This window comes from Dreissena polymorpha, chromosome 16 (genome assembly GCF_020536995.1).
Source record: "Dreissena polymorpha isolate Duluth1 chromosome 16, UMN_Dpol_1.0, whole genome shotgun sequence".
Lineage (NCBI taxonomy): Eukaryota > Metazoa > Mollusca > Bivalvia > Myida > Dreissenidae > Dreissena > Dreissena polymorpha.
The window spans coordinates 21,319,167-21,338,796 of NC_068370.1; the positions used below are offsets into that span (position 1 = coordinate 21,319,167).

The 19,630-nt window shown below is 34.2% G+C and overlaps 2 protein-coding genes across 2 annotated transcripts; both read right to left on the minus strand.

The window, feature by feature from the left end:
* Positions 1–5,636: 5,636 nt before the first annotated feature.
* On the minus strand, positions 5,637–6,608 carry LOC127862385 (M-phase inducer phosphatase-like). Its single transcript, XM_052401469.1, has one exon. The coding sequence runs from the start codon at positions 6,585–6,587 to the stop codon at positions 5,775–5,777; it is 813 nt and encodes a 270-aa protein (XP_052257429.1). The 5' UTR covers positions 6,588–6,608; the 3' UTR covers positions 5,637–5,774.
* Positions 6,609–10,446: 3,838 nt separating this feature from the next.
* LOC127861707 (M-phase inducer phosphatase-like) lies at positions 10,447–11,259 on the minus strand. The gene has a single exon (XM_052400394.1). The coding sequence runs from the start codon at positions 11,257–11,259 to the stop codon at positions 10,447–10,449; it is 813 nt and encodes a 270-aa protein (XP_052256354.1).
* Positions 11,260–19,630: the final 8,371 nt, after the last annotated feature.

Consider the following 19,630-nt stretch of genomic DNA (forward strand, 5'->3'; position numbering starts at 1 on the left):
TTTCGTGATACTTTTCCCTGCACAGTTCTGATCGACTTTATGCTTGCAATCGTTGTTTTCTGTGTTATATAGTTTCAATTGTCGTACTGGAGTTAAAAGTGTTCAATGCATATTGAGCAATGTCGGTTTGATTTGTCTGTGCTTGAGAATCTCACATCAATGTGATCATCTTGATCGTGATTGCAATTAGCTGCAAAATAAAACACATTAGCGATATAATTGTATTCCTGTCAGCGGTTAAATTACGTACAAATGTGTTATCGGTTTGATCATGTTTGTAACGCCATTTATATGGAGTGAATTTCATCTATGTTTCACTATTTAAAATTATAAGTAAGCAATTGCCTCGTTATCTTAAAATGTTTCAAAAGGACATTTATATGGAAAGATCATATCTATGTTATGTTTTGCAAATGAACAATATTTTTAATAAAAACAAAAATCTTATGAAATAAAAATATTTGCATAATATTTAATATTCCTTAACTTTTAACTCATACTTGAATGTCAGTACTCTATTAAAAAAGCAACAAATCAGCCATTTAGGGACGTACTCACATGCATATATCTTCTCTATTTATTTGAAACCAAGAAACAGTTCATTGATTTTCAATAATAAATAACACATATATGTTCCTGCTTTATTTATTTATCTTATTTGTGAACTGTGATATATTCTCTACTACATTTAATTTGTAAATAGTTTTAAAATCAATATGCAACCAATTGCAATTGTACCACATTATTTTGTGCTTTTCGATAATGTTATGAAAATGGCCCTGGCGATAATCTTGTAAATACGAATTAGTGTTCATGTTGGCGGGTATATAAATATATCATTTAATAATGTGTTTCTAAAACCCTACTTCGAGGAAAATCACATTTTTGTACAGGCAGTTAAACAGTAAATACAACCTAGGAAATGGGCCAGTCATTACAGCTTTACAACAGGCTCGTTCAAAACAATTGTTTACTTATTGTTTTACATGTCATGTGTTTATATATAACTGCTTGTATCAAGTGAATTAGAACAAATGTCTCGAGAAAAAAATCGCTTATGATACTGGAATAATACTATTTGTATTGCTCTGAGTAAGTTTCTTTCTTTTTTCGAAAATATATATCCTCTTACAAAAGCATTAAATATGTATTTGTATTATTTGCTTATCATTATGTACTTAATATATTGTTTAAACGTGGGGCATAAACAATATAGCACAAGCATATTTTGATTTTTTTTAATCTATAGGCTACACAGCACTTGAAATTCGAGATAGCTACACAGAATTGCGCTTATTCGTAAATTACGCTCGACTGGTCATTTTCGGTTCGGGTACTGTAAAATGTACCCCGGATACTCTTATGTATATTTAAATGTGTGCCGGGTACGGAAAGTATACTGAAACGTTCCCGAGAATTCTAACCTTAAATTGTTCGTTGTCAGCTTTTTTTCGAATAAATTATGTTCATATATATGTCAATATTGTGTAAAATGGCCGCTATATTTATCGAAACTTATACTCAAAAAAGCATGTTGAGACAGTATGTGTTCAAAGAGAATTGTGTTTTGTATTCCGTTGCGCGTTTTACGACATCGGATTTTGTGCGGGAATAAAACTCGGGTGTAGTCTAAATAGGCCGGGTACGTATAAGTATATATTCCGTACCCGGGGTAGATTAAAGTATACTTATAGATACCCGGGCATACAATTAAGTAATACCCGAGCTGACAATGACCAATCAAGCATAAATTACATTCCGCTGCATCCACTTCTCTTTAATTACATTTGCATGCAATTATTCGCGATAGCAAGTTTTATTTTGACTTTAAGTTACTTCAAATATCTTTCCTAGTGGTGTCAAATACTTTTTACTATGTGATAAGAAGCTTCATGTTTTAGTTTCAAATTGCAAAAGTATCATCAGCTGGCAATATAACGGTGCGATAAACCTCCGTCGTAAACGTAGTTAGCCAGATACAGCACATATTATATGTTTAAATTAGCGTGTATTATCAATATTTCGCTCAGGACAACTACATTTGCAGGTTGTTAAATTGAAGATAATTAAACCACGTTGATGGTAAAAATATAATCCTAATAGTTGAATTCGGTTACTCGCAAACAGTCTGTCTACGCTATCAGCGTTTCTATTATTTGTTGGTTTTGTTCAATGTGTAAATGACGACACGGTATGTAATAGTTGTAACGCGTTAAATGCAAATAATGGTGAAGTTTTTATAATGTACCGGTAGTTAAATTTTTCATGGTATTCATTATTTTAAGTTGCTTGTGGTGATGATGATGTAAACGAATATGTCGATCAATAATTCATATACGATTTCATAATTGTGCACAACTTGTTTTGTCACAGTTACCAGTTTTCAACGGTAGAACGTTTGTTTTAGGTCCGCCATTGTAATAATAAGTCTTGATACACTCTATGGTTAATAGCTTTGTATAAGAAATAAACCGTTCTTAATATAATTGAATGAAGGAAACTATTAACAAAAGAAGCTTGGTTTATATTGTATAGTTTTATTCATAACCAATAATTGATTATCCGAAAGCAATCAATAACAAATTTATATATATGTAAAATAATGTTATATAACAAGAATAACGAAAACAGGTATTGATGACGTAATGTTCTTCATTTCCTAAAAGCACAGTTTAGTTGCATTTCCGGATGCACATGTTCGATGACGTGGATTGTCTCCCGCTGCCCAGGACTTTGACTTAACACGGAAGTGACGTAGATCTGCGGAATGCTCCTTTTGTAACATGGGTTTGTATGACTGTGGAAAACAGTGGCTGCGGTCGGATTCGTAAAACGCTTTATATCCACCTTCGAGGAGATACATTTCGGGAAAATTCAGTTTCGGGTACGTGTCGATATTTATTTCTCGATCCAGCGACCTCAGATGCCGATACATTTTCGGACCTCTTTCGGAAGAAAACTCGCAATGGAAAATAAGCACGTGATTCTTTTCTGATGACGTCACGGAGTTGTGTATGAAGTCCTTAATCGCTTGCTTTGAAAAGAGGTTGACAGCTCCCTTGATATGTCCTCCTTCAAACTCATAGGGATATCTGCAGTCAATTACAGTCAGTTGATCAAACTGTCATCGTACGCACCTTCCAGAACACGTGACATTGTTTCCGGTGTGATGGCATTCAGATCCTTGTGTTTTCCTGATATCGTTGGCAGTGTGTTCTCACGTGACCCGTCGGCCACGAGGCGAGGTTCTGTAGACAAACGCTCAACGGCAGAAATGATGCTTTCAATCGACCTCTCCTTCGCGACTGGCGTTTCTGCTGCATCAGTGCAACCAACTGAGCGACGCCGTTTAGATGGCTTTTCCAAACCATCAAATTCTAAATGACGCTTTGACCGAATGCAGCGTTCTTGTGGTTCACGGGTAAAAGCTTCGCAATCAACGACAGAAAAGTCAACAAAATGAGGAGCCATTTTCGTGATACTTTTCCCTGCACAGTTCTGATCGATTTTATGCTTGCAATCGTTGTTATCTGTGTTATATAGTTTCAATTGTCGTACTGTAGTTAAAAGTGTTCAATGCATATTGAGCAATGTCGGTTTGATTGACCTGTGCTTGAGGGTCTCACATCAATGTGATCATCTTGATCGTGATTGCAATTAGCTGCAAAATAAAACACATTAGCGATATAATTGTATTCCTGTCAGCGGTTAAATTACGTACAAAGGTGTTATCGGTTTGATCATGTTTGTAACGCCATTAATATGGAGTGAATTTCATCTATGTTTCACTATTTTAAATTATAAGTAAGCAATTGCCTCGTTATCTTAAAATGTTTCAAAAGGAAATTTATATGGAAAGATCATATCTATGTTATGTTTTGCAAATGAACAATATTTTTAATAAAAACAAAAATCTTATGAAATAAAAATATTTGCATAATATTTAATATTCCTTAACTCTTAACTCATACTTGAATGTCTGTACTCATTTAAAAAAGCAACAAATCAGCCATTTTGGGACGTACTCACATGCATATATCTCCTCTATTTATTTGAAACCAAGAAACAGTTCATTGATTTTCAATAATATATAACACATATATGTTCCTGCTTTATTTATTTATCTTATTATTGAACTGTGATATATTCTCTACTACATTTAGTTTTAAAATCAATATGCAACCAATTGCAATTGTACCACATTATTTTGTGCTTTTCGATAATGTTATGAAAATGGCCCTGGTGATAATCTTGTAAATACGAATTAGTGTTAATGTTGGCGGGTATATAAATATATCATTTAATAATGTGTTTTCTAAAACCCTACTTCGAGGAAAATCACATTTTTGTACAGGCAGTTAAACAGTAATTACAACCCAGGAAATGGGCCAGTCATTACAGCTTTACAACAGGTTTTTGCAACAGGCTCGTTCTAATCAATTGTTTACTTATTGTTTTACATGTCGTGTGTTTATATTTAATTGCTTGTATCAAGTGAATTAGAACAAATGTCTCGTGAAAAAAATCGCTTATGATCCTGCAATAATACTTTTTCTATTGCTCTGAGTAAGTTTCTTTCTTTTTTCGAAAATATAATATACAACTACATTTGCAGGTTGTTTAAGTGAAGATAATTAAACCATGTTGATGGTAAAAATATAATCCTAATAGTTGAATCCTGTTACTCGCAAACAGTATGTCTACGCTATCAGCGTTTCTATTATTTGTTGGTTTTGTTCAATGTGTAAATGACGACACGGTATGTAATAGTTGTAACGCTTTAAATCAAATAATGTTGACGTTTTTATAATGTACCGGTAGTAAAATTTTTCATGGTATTCATTATTCTAAGTTGCTTGTGGTGATGATGATGTAAACGAAGATGTCGATCAATAATTCATATACAATTTCAAAATTGTGCACAGCTTGTTTTGTCACAGGTACCAGCAGAGCTCCAGATAAGAGGCGTATCTGCGTTTATACGCATTGAAAAACGTACAAAAACGCATTAAAAATCGACCCACTGCGTAACAAAACGCAATACAAATCTTGGTTCGTATTTTAAATCGATTAAAGTGCGTTACAGGTTTAACCAAAAATCAAGTTTACTTTTAAGTGTAAGTTGACCGTTGAATCAAAAGTAAGTGAATCAAAATAATTTTGTAATAAAAATGGCGGTCCATAATGTTTGTGGATAAGAAAAAGGGACGTTTTAAGCGACCAGCGGCTTCTGTGGGAATATTTTTTAAGAAAGTCTGGTCATATCGTCATTTAAAATCATTCTGTTTGCATTTAATAATATATATAACCAATAATAATATTTGTAGGTTAAACACGCCATTTACTATGTCAGATTTCTATGGAAAATACCCATGAATATTCCTTAATACTCTTTATGGCTGAAATAAAAGAGTAAAATACGCTTTTACAATAATATCAGGGGGTGAAATACCCTTTAGACCAAATCCTTATCTGGAGCTCTGACGGTACCAGTTTTCAACGGTAGAACGTTTGTTTTAGGTCCGCCATTGTAATAATAAGTCTTGATACACTCTAAGGTTAATAGCTTTGTACAAGAAATAAACCGTTCTTAATATAATTGAATGAAGGAAACTCTATTAACAAAAGAGGCTTGGTTTATATTGTATAGTTTTATTCATAACCAATAATTGATTATCCGAAAGCAATCAATAACAAATTTATATATATGTAAAATAATGTTATATAACAAGAATAACGAAAACAGGTATTGATGACGTAATGTTTTTCATTTCCTAAAAGCACAGTTTAGTTGCATTTCCGGATGAACATGTTCGATGACGTGGATTGTCTCCCGCTGCCCAGGACTTTGACTTAACACGGAAGTGACGTAGATCTGCGGAATGCTCCTTTTGTAACATGGGTTTGTATGACTGTGGAAAACAGTGGCTGCGCTCGGATTCGTAGAACGCTTTATATCCACCTTCGAGGAGATACATTTCGGGAAAATTCAGTTTCGGGTACGTGTCGATATTTATTTCTCGATCCAGCGACCTCAGATGCCGATACATTTTCGGACCTCTTTCGGAAGAAAACTCGCAATGGAAAATAAGCACGTGATTCTTTTCTGATGACGTCACGGAGTTGTGTATGAAGTCCTTAATCGCTTGCTTTGTAAAGAGGTTGACAGCTCCCTTGATATGTCCTCCTTCAAACTCATAGGGATATCTGCAGTCAATTACAGTCAGTTGATCAACACTGTCATCGTACGAACCTTCAAGAACACGTGACATTGTTTCCGGTGTGATAGCATTCAGATCCTTGTGTTTTCCTGATATCGTTGGCAGTGTGATCTCACGTGACCCGTCGGCCACGAGGCGAGGTTCTGTAGACAAACGCTCAACGGCAGCAATGATGCTTTCAATCGACCTCTCCTTCGCGACTGGCGTTTCTGCTGCATCAGTGCAACCAACTGAGCGACGCCGTTTAGATGGCTTTTCCAAACCATCAAATTCTAAATGACGCTTTGACCGATTGCAGCGTTTTTGTGGTTCACGAGTAAAAGCTTTGCAACCAACGACAGAAAAGTCAACAAAATGAGGAGCCATTTTCGTGAAACTTTTCCCTGCACAGTTCTGATCGATTTTATCCTTGCAATCGTTGTTATCTGTGTTATATAGTTTCCATTGTCGTACTGGAGTTAAAAGTGTTCAATGCATATTGAGCAATGTCGGTTTGATTGGCCTGTGCTTGAGAATCTCACATCAATGCGATCATCTTGATCGTGATTGCAACGAGCTGCAAAATAAAACACATTAGCGATATAATTGTATTCCTGTCAGCGGTAAAATTACGTACAAAGGTGTTATCGGTTTGATCATGTTTGTAACGCCATTTATATGGAGTGAATTTCATCTATGTTTCACTTTATAAAATTATAAGTAAGCAATTGCCTCGTTATCTTAAAATGTTTCAAAGGGACATTTATATGGAAAGATCATATCTATGTTATGTTTTGCAAATGAACAATATTTTTAATAAAAACAAAAATCTTATGAAATAAAAATATTTGCATAATATTTAATATTCCTTAACTTTTAACTCATACTTGAATGTCAGTACTCAATTAAAAAAGCAACAAATCAGCCATTTAGGGACGTACTCACAAGCATATATCTTCTCTATTTATTTGAAACCAATAAACAGTTCATTGATTTTCAATAATATATAACACTTATATGTTCCTGGTTTATTTATTTTATCTTATTAGTGAACTGTGATATATTCTCTACTACATTTAATTTGTAAAGAGTTTTAAAATCAATATGCAACCAATTGCAATTGTACCACATTATTTTGTGCTTTTCGATAATGTTATGAAAATGGCCCTGGCGATAATCTTGTAAATACGAATTAGTGTTAATGTTGGCGGGTATATAAATATATCATTTAATAATGTGTTTTCTAAAACCCTACTTCGAGGAAAATCACATTTTTGTACAGGCAGTTAAACAGTAAATACAACCTAGGAAATGGGCCAGTCATTACAGCTTTACAACAGGCTCGTTCAAAACAATTGTTTACTTATTGTTTTACATGTCATGTGTTTATATATAACTGCTTGTATCAAGTGAATTAGAACAAATGTCTCGAGAAAAAAATCGCTTATGATACTGGAATAATACTATTTGTATTGCTCTGAGTAAGTTTCTCTCTTTTTTCGAAAATATATATCCTCTTACAAAAGCATTAATTATATATTTGCTTTATTGGCTTATCATTATGTACTTAATATATTGTTTAAAAGTGGGGCATAAACAATATAGCACAAGCATATTTTGATTTTTTTAATATATAGGCTTCACAGCACTTGAAATTCGAGGTAGCTACACAGGATTTCGCTTATTCGTAAATAACGCTCGACTGGTCATTGTCGGCTCGGGTACTACTAAAATGTACCCCGGATACTCTTAAGTATATTTAAATGTGTGCCGGGTAAGGAATGTATATTGAAACGTTCCCGAGAATTCTAACCTTAAATTGTTCGTTGTCAGCTTTTTTTTCGAATAAATTATGTTCATATATATGTCAATATTGTGTAAAATGGCCGCTATATTTATCGAAACTTATACTTAAAAAAAGCATGTTGAGACAGGATGTGTTCAAAGAGAATCGTGTTTTGTATTCCGTAGCGCGTTTTACGACATCGGATTTTGTGCGGGAATAAAACTCGGGTGTAGTCTTAATAGGCCGGGTACGTATAAGTATATATTCCGTACCCGGGGTAGATTAAAGTATACTTTAAGGTACCCGGGCATACATTTAAGAAGTACCCGAGCTGACAATGACCAATCAATCATAAATTACAATCCGCTGTATCCACTTCTCTTTAATTACATTTGCATGCAATTATTCGCGATAGCAAGTTTTATTTTGACTTTAAGTTACTTCAAATATCTTTCCTAGTGGTGTCAAATACTTTTTACTATGTGATAAGAAGCTTCATGTTTTAGTTTCAAATTGCAAAAGTATCATAAGCTGGCAATATAACGGTGCGATAAACTTCCGTCGTAAACGGACTGTGTAAATCGAACGCTTCAAGGGCATGTTCAAAATGCAGAGTCAGCGGGCCCAGTATTGAAAATCCGTAGCGTTCTGACTCTTCCTCGACTTATTCAGAATCTTAAGATAACATGATTCGGAAGTGCCATGCTTTCAACGATCGATATACTAAAGAAAGAAAATAAGAAATAGAATAAACATGTTTTGGATAATTATGAACTTATTTGCCAAGGAAATCTGTCCCTAAATCCAAAAAAGGTACGGACCCATACATCGCCGTATTTTAAACGTGAAAGTTAAACATCTACAAGTGGAAGCGCTTGCTTGACCTGGATATTAACGGATTATTTATTTAGCCCTTTTGAATCGCTTCTACATTTTTCAAAACGATATCTATATCAAAATAATTATGTAATGTATTTATATCTGTGCTAATATAATAATATTTAAAAAACCGGGGCGGCAACGCCGTACCGCGGTGCGATTTTTTCACGACATGCACCGCGATATACCGATATACCGGTGAATCGTGACAGCCCTAATCCTGTTACTCGCAATCAGTCTGTCTACGCTATCAGCGTTTCTATTATTTGTTGGTTTTGTTCAATCTGTAAATGACGACACGGTATGTAATAGTTGTAACGCTTTAAATGCAAATAATGTTGAAGTTTTTTTAATGTACCGGTAGTTAAATTTTTCATGGTATTCATTATTTTAAGTTGCTTGTGGTGATGATGATGTAAACGAAGATGTCGATCAATAATTCATATAAAATTTCAAAATTGTGCACAGCTTGTTTTGTCACAGGTACCAGTTTTCAACGGTAGAACGTTTGTTTTAGGTCCGCCATTGTAATAACAAGAGGGCTTGAAAGGCCCAAGGTATCCCCCGCAACATATGCTTTGTTTGAGGATGGGTGCAAATTGGACGGATGAACATAATAATAGATGGACGGACGGAGGACAATAACACAAAACTAAGACAAAGGAAGGTTCTTAAGCCTTCACTCTGGCGCGGGAATATATGCATACCAAGTTTCAAAGAAATCCGCCAAAGCGGAGCCAAGATATCGCTCCGGACACAAAAATGCCTATAGTAAAAAGCATTTTTTCAAGATACAAAGGGCCATAAGTCTGTTTTTAACAGATGGTGTACAATGCCATTTGGCGTGCATCATCATCTTATGCATATATATACTCATACCAAGTTTAAATGAAATCCGCCAAAGCACTTGCAAGATATGGCTCCGGACACATAAGTGCCTATAGTAAAAAGCATTTTTTCACGATACAAAGGGCCATAAGTCTGTTTTTAACAGATGGTGTACAATGTCATTTGGCGTGCATCATCCTCTTATGCATATATATACTCATACCAAGCTTCAATGAAATCCGCCAAAGAACTTCCAAGATATGGCTCCGGACACAAAAAGCATTTTTTCAAGATACAAAGGACCGTAAGTCTGTTTTTAACAGATGGTGTACAATGCCATTCGGCGTGCATCATCCTCTTATGCATATATATACTCATACCAAGTTTAAATGAAAACCACCAAAGAACTTCCAAGATATGGCTCCGGACACAAAAGTGCCGGACGGACGGACAGCCGAACGGACGGACGGACGGACAACGCCAAACCAATATCCCTCCGCCTCTGGCGGGGGATAATAAGTCTTGATACACTCTATGGTTAATAGCTTTGTATAAGAAATAAACCGTTCTTAATATAATTGAATGAAGGAAACTCTATTAACAAAAGAAGCTTGGTTTATATTGCATAGTTTTATTCATAACTAATAATTGATTATCCGAAAGAAATCAATAACAAATTTATATATATGTAAAATAATGTTATATAACAAGATTAACGAAAACAGGTATTGGTGACGTAATTTTCTTCATTTCCTAAAAGCACAGTTTAGTTGCATTTCCGGATGCACATGTTCGATGACGTGGATTGTCTCCCGCTTCCCAGGACTTTGACTTAACACGGAAGTGACGTAGATCTGCGGAATGCTCCTTTTGTAACATGGGTTTGTATGACTGTGGAAAACAGTGGCTGCGCTCGGACTCGTAGAACGCTTTATATCCACCTTCGAGGAGATACATTTCGGGAAAATTCAGTTTCGGGTACGAGTCGATATTTATTTCTCGATCCAGCGACCTCAGATGCCGATACATTTTCGGACCTCTTTCGGAAGAAAACTCGCAATGGAAAATAAGCACGTGATTCTTTTCTGATGACGTCACGGAGTTGTGTATGAAGTCCTTAATCGCTTGCTTTGTAAAGAGGTTGACAGCTCCCTTGATATGTCCTCCTTCAAACTCATAGGGATATCTGCAGTCAATTACAGTTAGTTGATCAACACTGTCATCGTACGCACCTTCCAGATTACGTGACATTGTTTCCGGTGTGATAGCATTCAGATCCTTGTGTTTTCCTGATATCGTTGGCAGTGTGTTCTCACGTGACCCGTCGGCCACGAGGCGAGGTTCTGTAGACAAACGCTCAACGGCAGCAATGATGCTTTCAATCGATCTTTTCTTCGCGACTGGCGTTTCTGCTGCATCAGTGCAACCAACTGAGCGACGCCGTTTAGATGGCTTTTCCAAACCATCAAATTCTAAATGACGCTTTGACCGAATGCAGCGTTCTTGTGGTTCACGAGTTATAGCTTCGCAATCAACGACAGAAAAGTCAACAAAATGAGGAGCCATTTTCGTGATACTTTTCCCTGCACAGTTCTGATCGATTTTATGCTTGCAATCGTTGTTATCTGTGTTATATAGTTTTAATTGTCGTACTGTAGTTAAAAGTGTTCAATGCATATTGAGCAATGTCGGTTTGATTGGCCTGTGCTTGAGAATCTCACATCCATGTGATCATCTTGATCGTGATTGCAATTAGCTGCAAAATAAAACACATTAGCGATATAATTGTATTCCTGTCAGCGGTTAAATTACGTACAAAGGTGTTATCGGTTTGATCATGTTTGTAACGCCATTTATATGGAGTGAATTTCATCTATGTTTCACTATATAAAATTATAAGTAAGCAATTGCCTCGTTATCTTAAAATGTTTCAAAAGGATATTTATATGGAAAGATCATATCTATGTTATGTTTTGCAAATGAACAATATTTTTAATAAAAACAAAAATCTTATGAAATAAAAATATTTGCATAATATTTAATATTCCTTAACTTTTAACTCATACTTGAATGTCAGCAACAAATCAGCCATTTAGGGACGTACTCACATGCATATATCTTCTCTATTTATTTGAAACCAAGAAACAGTTCATTGATTTTCAATAATATATAACACATATATGTTCCTGCTTTATTTATTTATCTTATTTGTGAACTGTGATATATTCTCTACTACATTTAGTTTGTAAAGAGTTTTAAAATCAATATGCAACCAATTGCAATTGTACCACGTTAATTTGTGCTTTTCGATAATGTTATGAAAATGGCCCTGGTGATAATATTGTAAATACGAATAAGTGTTTATGTTGGCGGGTATATAGATATATCATTTAATAATGTGTTTTCTAAAACCCTACTTCGAGGAAAATCACATTTTTGTACAGTAATTACAACCCAGGAAATGGGCCAGTCATTACAGCTTTACAACAGGCTCGTTCTAAACAATTGTTTACTTATTGTTTTACATGTCGTGTGTTTATATATAATTGCTTGTATCAAGTGAATTATAACAAATGTCTCGAGAGAAAAAATCGCTTATGATACTGGAATAATACTATTTGTATTGCTCTAAGTAAGTTTCTTTCTTTTTTCGACAATATATATCCTCTAACAAAAGCATTAATTATATATTTGCTTTATTGGCTTATCATTATGTACTTAATATATGGTTTTAAAGTGGGTCATAAACAATATAGAAAACGCATATTTTGATTTTTTTTAATCTATAGGCTACACAGAACTTGAAATTCGAGGTAGCTACACAGGATTGCGCTTATTCGTAAATAACGCTCGACTGGTCATTAACGGCTCGGGTACTACTAAAATGTATCCCGGATACTCTTAAGTATATTTAAATGTGTGCCGGGAACGGAAAGTATACTGAAACGTTCCCGAGAGTTCTAACCTTAAATTGGTCGTTGTCAGCTTTTTTTTCGAATAAATTATGTTCATATATATGTCAATAGTGTGTAAAATGGCCGCTATATTTACCGAAACTCATACTCAAAAAAGCATGTTGAGGCAGGATGTGTTCAAAGAGAATTGTGTTTTGTATTCCGTACCGCGTTTTACGACATCGGATTTTGTGCGGGAATAAACCTCGGGTACAGTCTAAATGGACAGACAGACAGACATACAGACATACAGACAGACAGACAGACAGACAGACAGACAGACAGACAGACAGACAGACAGACAGACAGACAGACAGACAGACAGACAGACAGACAGACAGACAGACAGACAGACAGACAGACAGACAGACAGACAGACAGACAGACAGACAGACAGACAGACAGACAGACAGACAGACAGACAGACAGACAGACACGACAGACAGACACACGGGCGGACGGACGGACGGACAGACACACAGACAGAAAGACACACAGACACACAGACACACAGACAGACACACATACATACAGACAGACACACAGACAGACACACACACAGACAGACACACAGACACAGTTTTTTCAGACTTATACAATAGTACATCGTCTTCATACTAAAAAAACACATCATATTCTGTCACTTGAATGCGAATACCATTACATTATATAACATAAAGTCTATTAAAATACAAATACAAACATTATATGGTAAGAACACGTAAGTTCTATCAATGGGGCTGGTGAAATCTGTTAAACAGAATTATTTAGGATCGTATTTCTTATAACTATAGCTTCTTATATATATTTGCATACATTGGAAAATAATAATCTATCACAAGAAACTATAATTTGTGGAATTTATACACAGATCATAGGTCAATATTAAATGTACTGCTAATACATGTATATATATATATATATATATATATATATATATATATATATATATATATATATATATATATATATATATATATATATATATATATATATATATATATATATATATATATATATATATATAAATATATATATATATATATATATATATATATATATATATATATATATATATATATATATATATATTATTAAATCAGTGTAGCATCAGCATATACATATGAAATAGGATTCGTCTTCTAAATCAGTGACATTACAACATAAACAATCACGTTCGTTTCTTGGAATGTTGTCCTTGGCATATCTCCAGATTGAATTCTTAACTGGTGTGCAGAGACTCTTATTCTTACAAAAAATAAACGCAGACGTCTAGGAAGTAAGTCTTAATATTCTTCATATTCAAAAGAGGTTTTACAAACTTTATACATATCTAATACAAGGCTGCTATTCAGTTTACCATACCACTCTTGTTTAAAATTGTCAACAAGTTTACATTTGAACTCTCTATCAAAACTATTTATTTGCATATCATTTGGATTTTCAAATGCATAACCAAATCCATAATTATTTAACATGTTTTGACATGTGTGACCCAATTTGTAAAACCTTTATTACAATCGTTTAAAGCTTGTTTGTAAACAATTTGCATAATAATATTTTCACTGGTTAGAATTTTAAATCAATACTTTAATAAACTTGTTAAAAAAACTGTTCACATACAATTGATATCTACCTAATTCTCCATAAACAGCAACATTAAATGTATTTATTTTAACCTGAAGCAATCGTATGAAAAAAAATGTATGCGTTCAATATCATCTGACTTCGCAAAACCCTATATTTTTGCGGAATAATTTAAGGTCTTCAACAAATAAAGAAAACACATTCGGCGACATTTCTTCTCTTTCCTCAGTCCCACCGCATAACGAAGAAAATCTGAATAAGGTGATAATACACGCTTATTTAAACATATAATATGTATAGTATCTGGCTAACTTCGTTTACGACGGAAGTTTATCGCACCGTTATATTGCCAGCTTATGATACTTTTGCAATTTGAAACTAAAATATATAGCTTCTTATGAAATAGTAAAAAGTATTTGACACCACTAGGAAAGATATTTGAAGTAACTTAAAGTCAAAATAGAACTTGCTATCGCGAATAATTGTATGCAAATGTAATTAAAGAGAAGTGGATGCAGCGGATTGCTCGATTGGTCACTGTCAGCTCGGGTACTACTTAAAAGTAGGGCTGTCACGATACACCGGTATATCGGTATATCGCGGTGCATGTCGTGAAAAAATCGCACCGCGGTACGGCGTTGCCGCACCGGTTTTTTAAATATTATTATATTAGCACAGATATAAATACATTACATAATTATTTTGATATAGATATCGTTTTGAAAAATGTAGAAGCGATTCAAAAGGGCTAAATAAATAATCCGTTAATATCCAGGTCAAGCAAGCGCTTCCACTTAAGAACACGTAAGTTCTATCAATGGGGCTGGTGAAATCTGTTAAACAGAATTATTTAGGATCGTATTTCTTATAACTATAGCTTCTTATATATATTTGCATACATTGGAAAATAATAATCTATCACAAGAAACTATAATTTGTGGAATTTATACACAGATCATAGGTCAATATTAAATGTACTGCTAATACATGTATATATATATATATATATATATATATATATATATATATATATATATATATATATATATATATATATATATATATATATATATATATATATATATATATATATATATATATATTATTAAATCAGTGTAGCATCAGCATATACATATGAAATAGGATTCGTCTTCTAAATCAGTGACATTACAACATAAACAATCACGTTCGTTTCTTGGAATGTTGTCCTTGGCATATCTCCAGATTGAATTCTTAACTGGTGTGCAGAGACTCTTATTCTTACAAAAAATAAACGCAGACGTCTAGGAAGTAAGTCTTAATATTCTTCATATTCAAAAGAGGTTTTACAAACTTTATACATATCTAATACAAGGCTGCTATTCAGTTTACCATACCACTCTTGTTTAAATCAATACTTTAATAAACTTTTTAAAAAAAACTGTTCACATACAATGGATATCTACCTAATTCTCCATAAACAGCAACATTAAATGTATTTATTTTAACCTGAAGCAATCGTATGAAAAAAAATGTATGCGTTCAATATCATCTGACTTCGCAAAACCCTATATTTTTGCGGAATAATTTAAGGTCTTCAACAAATAAAGAAAACACAATCGGCGACATTTCTTCTCTTTCCTCAGTCCCACCGCATAACGAAGAAAATCTGAATAAGGTGATAATACACGCTTATTTAAACATATAATATGTATAGTATCTGGCTAACTTCGTTTACGACGGAAGTTTATCGCACCGTTATATTGCCAGCTTATGATACTTTTGCAATTTGAAACTAAAATATATAGCTTCTTATGAAATAGTAAAAAGTATTTGACACCACTAGGAAAGATATTTGAAGTAACTTAAAAGTCAAAATAGAACTTGCTATCGCGAATAATTGTATGCAAATGTAATTAAAGAGAAGTGGATGCAGCGGATTGCTCGATTGGTCACTGTCAGCTCGGGTACTACTTAAAAGTAGGGCTGTCACGATACACCGGTATATCGGTATATCGCGGTGCATGTCGTGAAAAAATCGCACCGCGGTACGGCGTTGCCGCACCGGTTTTTTAAATATTATTATATTAGCACAGATATAAATACATGTACATTACATAATTATTTTGATATAGATATCGTTTTGAAAAATGTAGAAGCGATTCAAAAGGGCTAAATAAATAATCCGTTAATATCCAGGTCAAGCAAGCGCTTCCACTTGTAGATGTTTAACTTTCACGTTTAAAATACGGCGATGTATGGGTCCGTACCTTTTTTGGAATTAGGGACAGATTTCCTTTGCAAATAAGTTCATAGTTATCCAAAAGATGTTTATTCTATTTCTTATTTTCTTTCTTTAGTATATCGATCGTTGAAAGCATGGCACTTCCGAATCATGTTATCTTAAGATTCTGAATAAGTCGAGGAAGAGTCAGAACGCTACGGATTTTCAATACTGGGCCCGCTGACTCCGCATTTTGAACATGCCCTTGAAGCGTTCGATTTACACAGATCGTAGTCACAGCTATTGTAAACAACATGGCGGACATTTTAGAAAAAGACGCGAACAATAACAATGACTACTTCTATCAAGTTTATTACAGTTTCTTTTACAGTTTCTAGTCACACTATGATACCAGTGTTTTCTGATTATTAAGTTTAATAAAGTTTGTAAAACTTGTTATTCTGCTGTTTTCTTTACAGATACATATTCTGTAAAATATCGCGGTACGTACCGCGATACAGTGTTGCCGTACCACGATATACCGCGGTACGCTCACGGCGTATCGTGACAGCCCTACTTTAAAGTATGCCCGGTACCTTTACGTATACTTTAATCGACTTTTTATGCAAAGTGATTATAACACCATATGTCCATGTATCGGGAAAGAAGCCCGATCCAAGAATACCGTTTAAAACATCGCACAAATGTGCTGACGATATATCACTGCACTCAATAAAATACTCCTTTAAAAACATTCACTACCTAGCGATTTATTTCGTATTAAATGTTTTATTGCATTGTCAATTTCTTCAACAGATATAGGAACGTCAAATTCTGGGAACACAGAATTTTCTAAGTTAAAATCATTATTTTAACAAAAATCTTCTGCTTCATAATTACAAATATCTGACTCATTGTTACTAATCTTGTCAAAAAACTGTGTAAATTCTTCTAAGGATATTTTATTGTTCACGGAAATTTATTTTTTTATTTGAAGATTCTAAATAGGCCGGTTACGTATGAGTATATACTCCGTACCCGGGGTCGAATAAAGTATACGTAAAGGTACCGGGCATACTTTTAAGTAGTACCCGAGCTGACAGTGACCAATCGATCAATCCGCTGCATCCACTTCTCTTTAATTACATTTGCATGCAATTATTCGCGATAGCAAGTTCTATTTTGACTTTAAGTTACTTCAAATATCTTTCCTAGTGGTGTCAAATACTTATTACTATTTGATAAGAAGCTATATATTTTAGTTTCAAATTGCAAAAGTATCATAAGCTGGCAATATAACGGTGCGATAAACTTCCGTCGTAAACGAAGTAAGCCAGATACTATACATATTATATGTTTAAATTAGCGTGTATTATCAATATTTAGCTCAGGAAAACTACATTTGCAGGTGGTTGAATTGAAGATAAGTATTAAAACCGCGTTGATGGTAAAAAAAATCGCCAAATAGTTGAATCCTGTTACTCGCAAACAGTCTGCTTGGTGTTTTTTTGAACTATTTATATAATATAAGGCCATGATTGGTTGCATAATAAACCATACTTACGTTCCTTCTTTGTCTATCAGGTAGCTGATCGTTGTAGAATAGCAAATAACTTGTGCATTTGTGTAACAATATATTTAAAATAAATAGAGCATAAAAACAAGAACAAATCAAGAAAAATTAGCTACGTCACTGATATCAACATCGAGGATAAGTGAAATTACTAATGTTTTTCTTCGCTTTTAGTTGTTCGCTTGCGTTTTGAAAGCCAGATTTGCTGATGAACCCAAAACCTATACTATAGACAACGACACAAATGCTTTATAATCGCTAAAACCGAATATAAAAAAAAGCTACTTAAAATAACAAACAAGATATGTGTTTGTCAGAAACACTTTGTCCCCTTCTGCGTCGCTTTGAAGCTATATATTTGACCTTTGACCTTGAAGGATGACCTTAACCTTAACCTTTCACCACTCAAAATGTGCAGCTCCATGAGATACACATGCATGGCAAATATGAAGTTGCTATCTTCAATATTGCAAAAGGTATGGCAAAATGTTAAAGTTGGAGAAAACAAACAAACAAACAAACAAACAAACCAACCAACCAACCAACCAACCAACAGACAGGGCAAAAACAATATGTCCACCACTATATAGTGGTGGGGGACATACAAATATCTTTTAAATAGATAGTCGTCGAAAATGCTGACTTTGAAATAAAGTTTGAACATTTACGTTTCTAATTAATTAAATTGAAAACAAAAGTTTAACTGTTATGTTTTTATTTCACAATTTTGCATATTATCCGAATGAGTTTATTTCTTCACCATCGAAATATATCGTTTGTTAATACTTGATTTACACACAGTTTTCTTTCTTCACCATCGAAATAAATCGTAAATTAATATTAAAATAACACGCAGTATTCTTTTTTACACATTCAAATCACTCTTTCATATCCGCGTCATGCGAAAATGGGTTCTATGGCGTTCCAACCAGCGTAGCTCAAGCCCAGCCTGCGCATAAGCGCAGTTTACTCAGAGGCGATGTTTTCCGCTATAAGATCACTCAAGGTTATGGTATCATTATATATTTCGTGACCAGACTGCAAGATGCGCAGGCTGGGTTGGCTATAGCTATGATGTGCTCATTTGGCATAAGACCAATTTAAGCATGAAGCGGGTCTTTAAAAATCTCATTGCGTTTTGTAAAATTAATGGCACATGTAAGCACAGTGCTTTTCAAAATTGAATTAAAAATAGCAAATATAGCAAACTGGCAAAGTAGGGTAGCCTTTGCAGGCGTTCAGGAACGATTTCCAGACTAAGTGACCGAGTACGGCAAACAATTTTGATTAGATAATGACCTTATATTATTTCGGTAGTGTTTGTTTTCTGATATTGAAAGCAAGCTGTGTTATTGATAGTCAATAATGTCTTCCCCTAACGATTTAGTGACCAATTTCAGACCCTGAAATTTTGCTGGGCCACAATTTGTGTCTAGGTGTCGTTTAAACATGCAGAGAATAGTCCGGAATTCCTAAGAGTGGATAGTGTTACATCTTTTACGCTGTACACAGACACAGTGATGTAGCCGACGTTCGGAGGATTTCTCTCGAATCAGCCCATTAAATATTCGAATGTATTCATTCGTGTCTGCTGGTGTTATGAAAATGTCATTTAAGGTC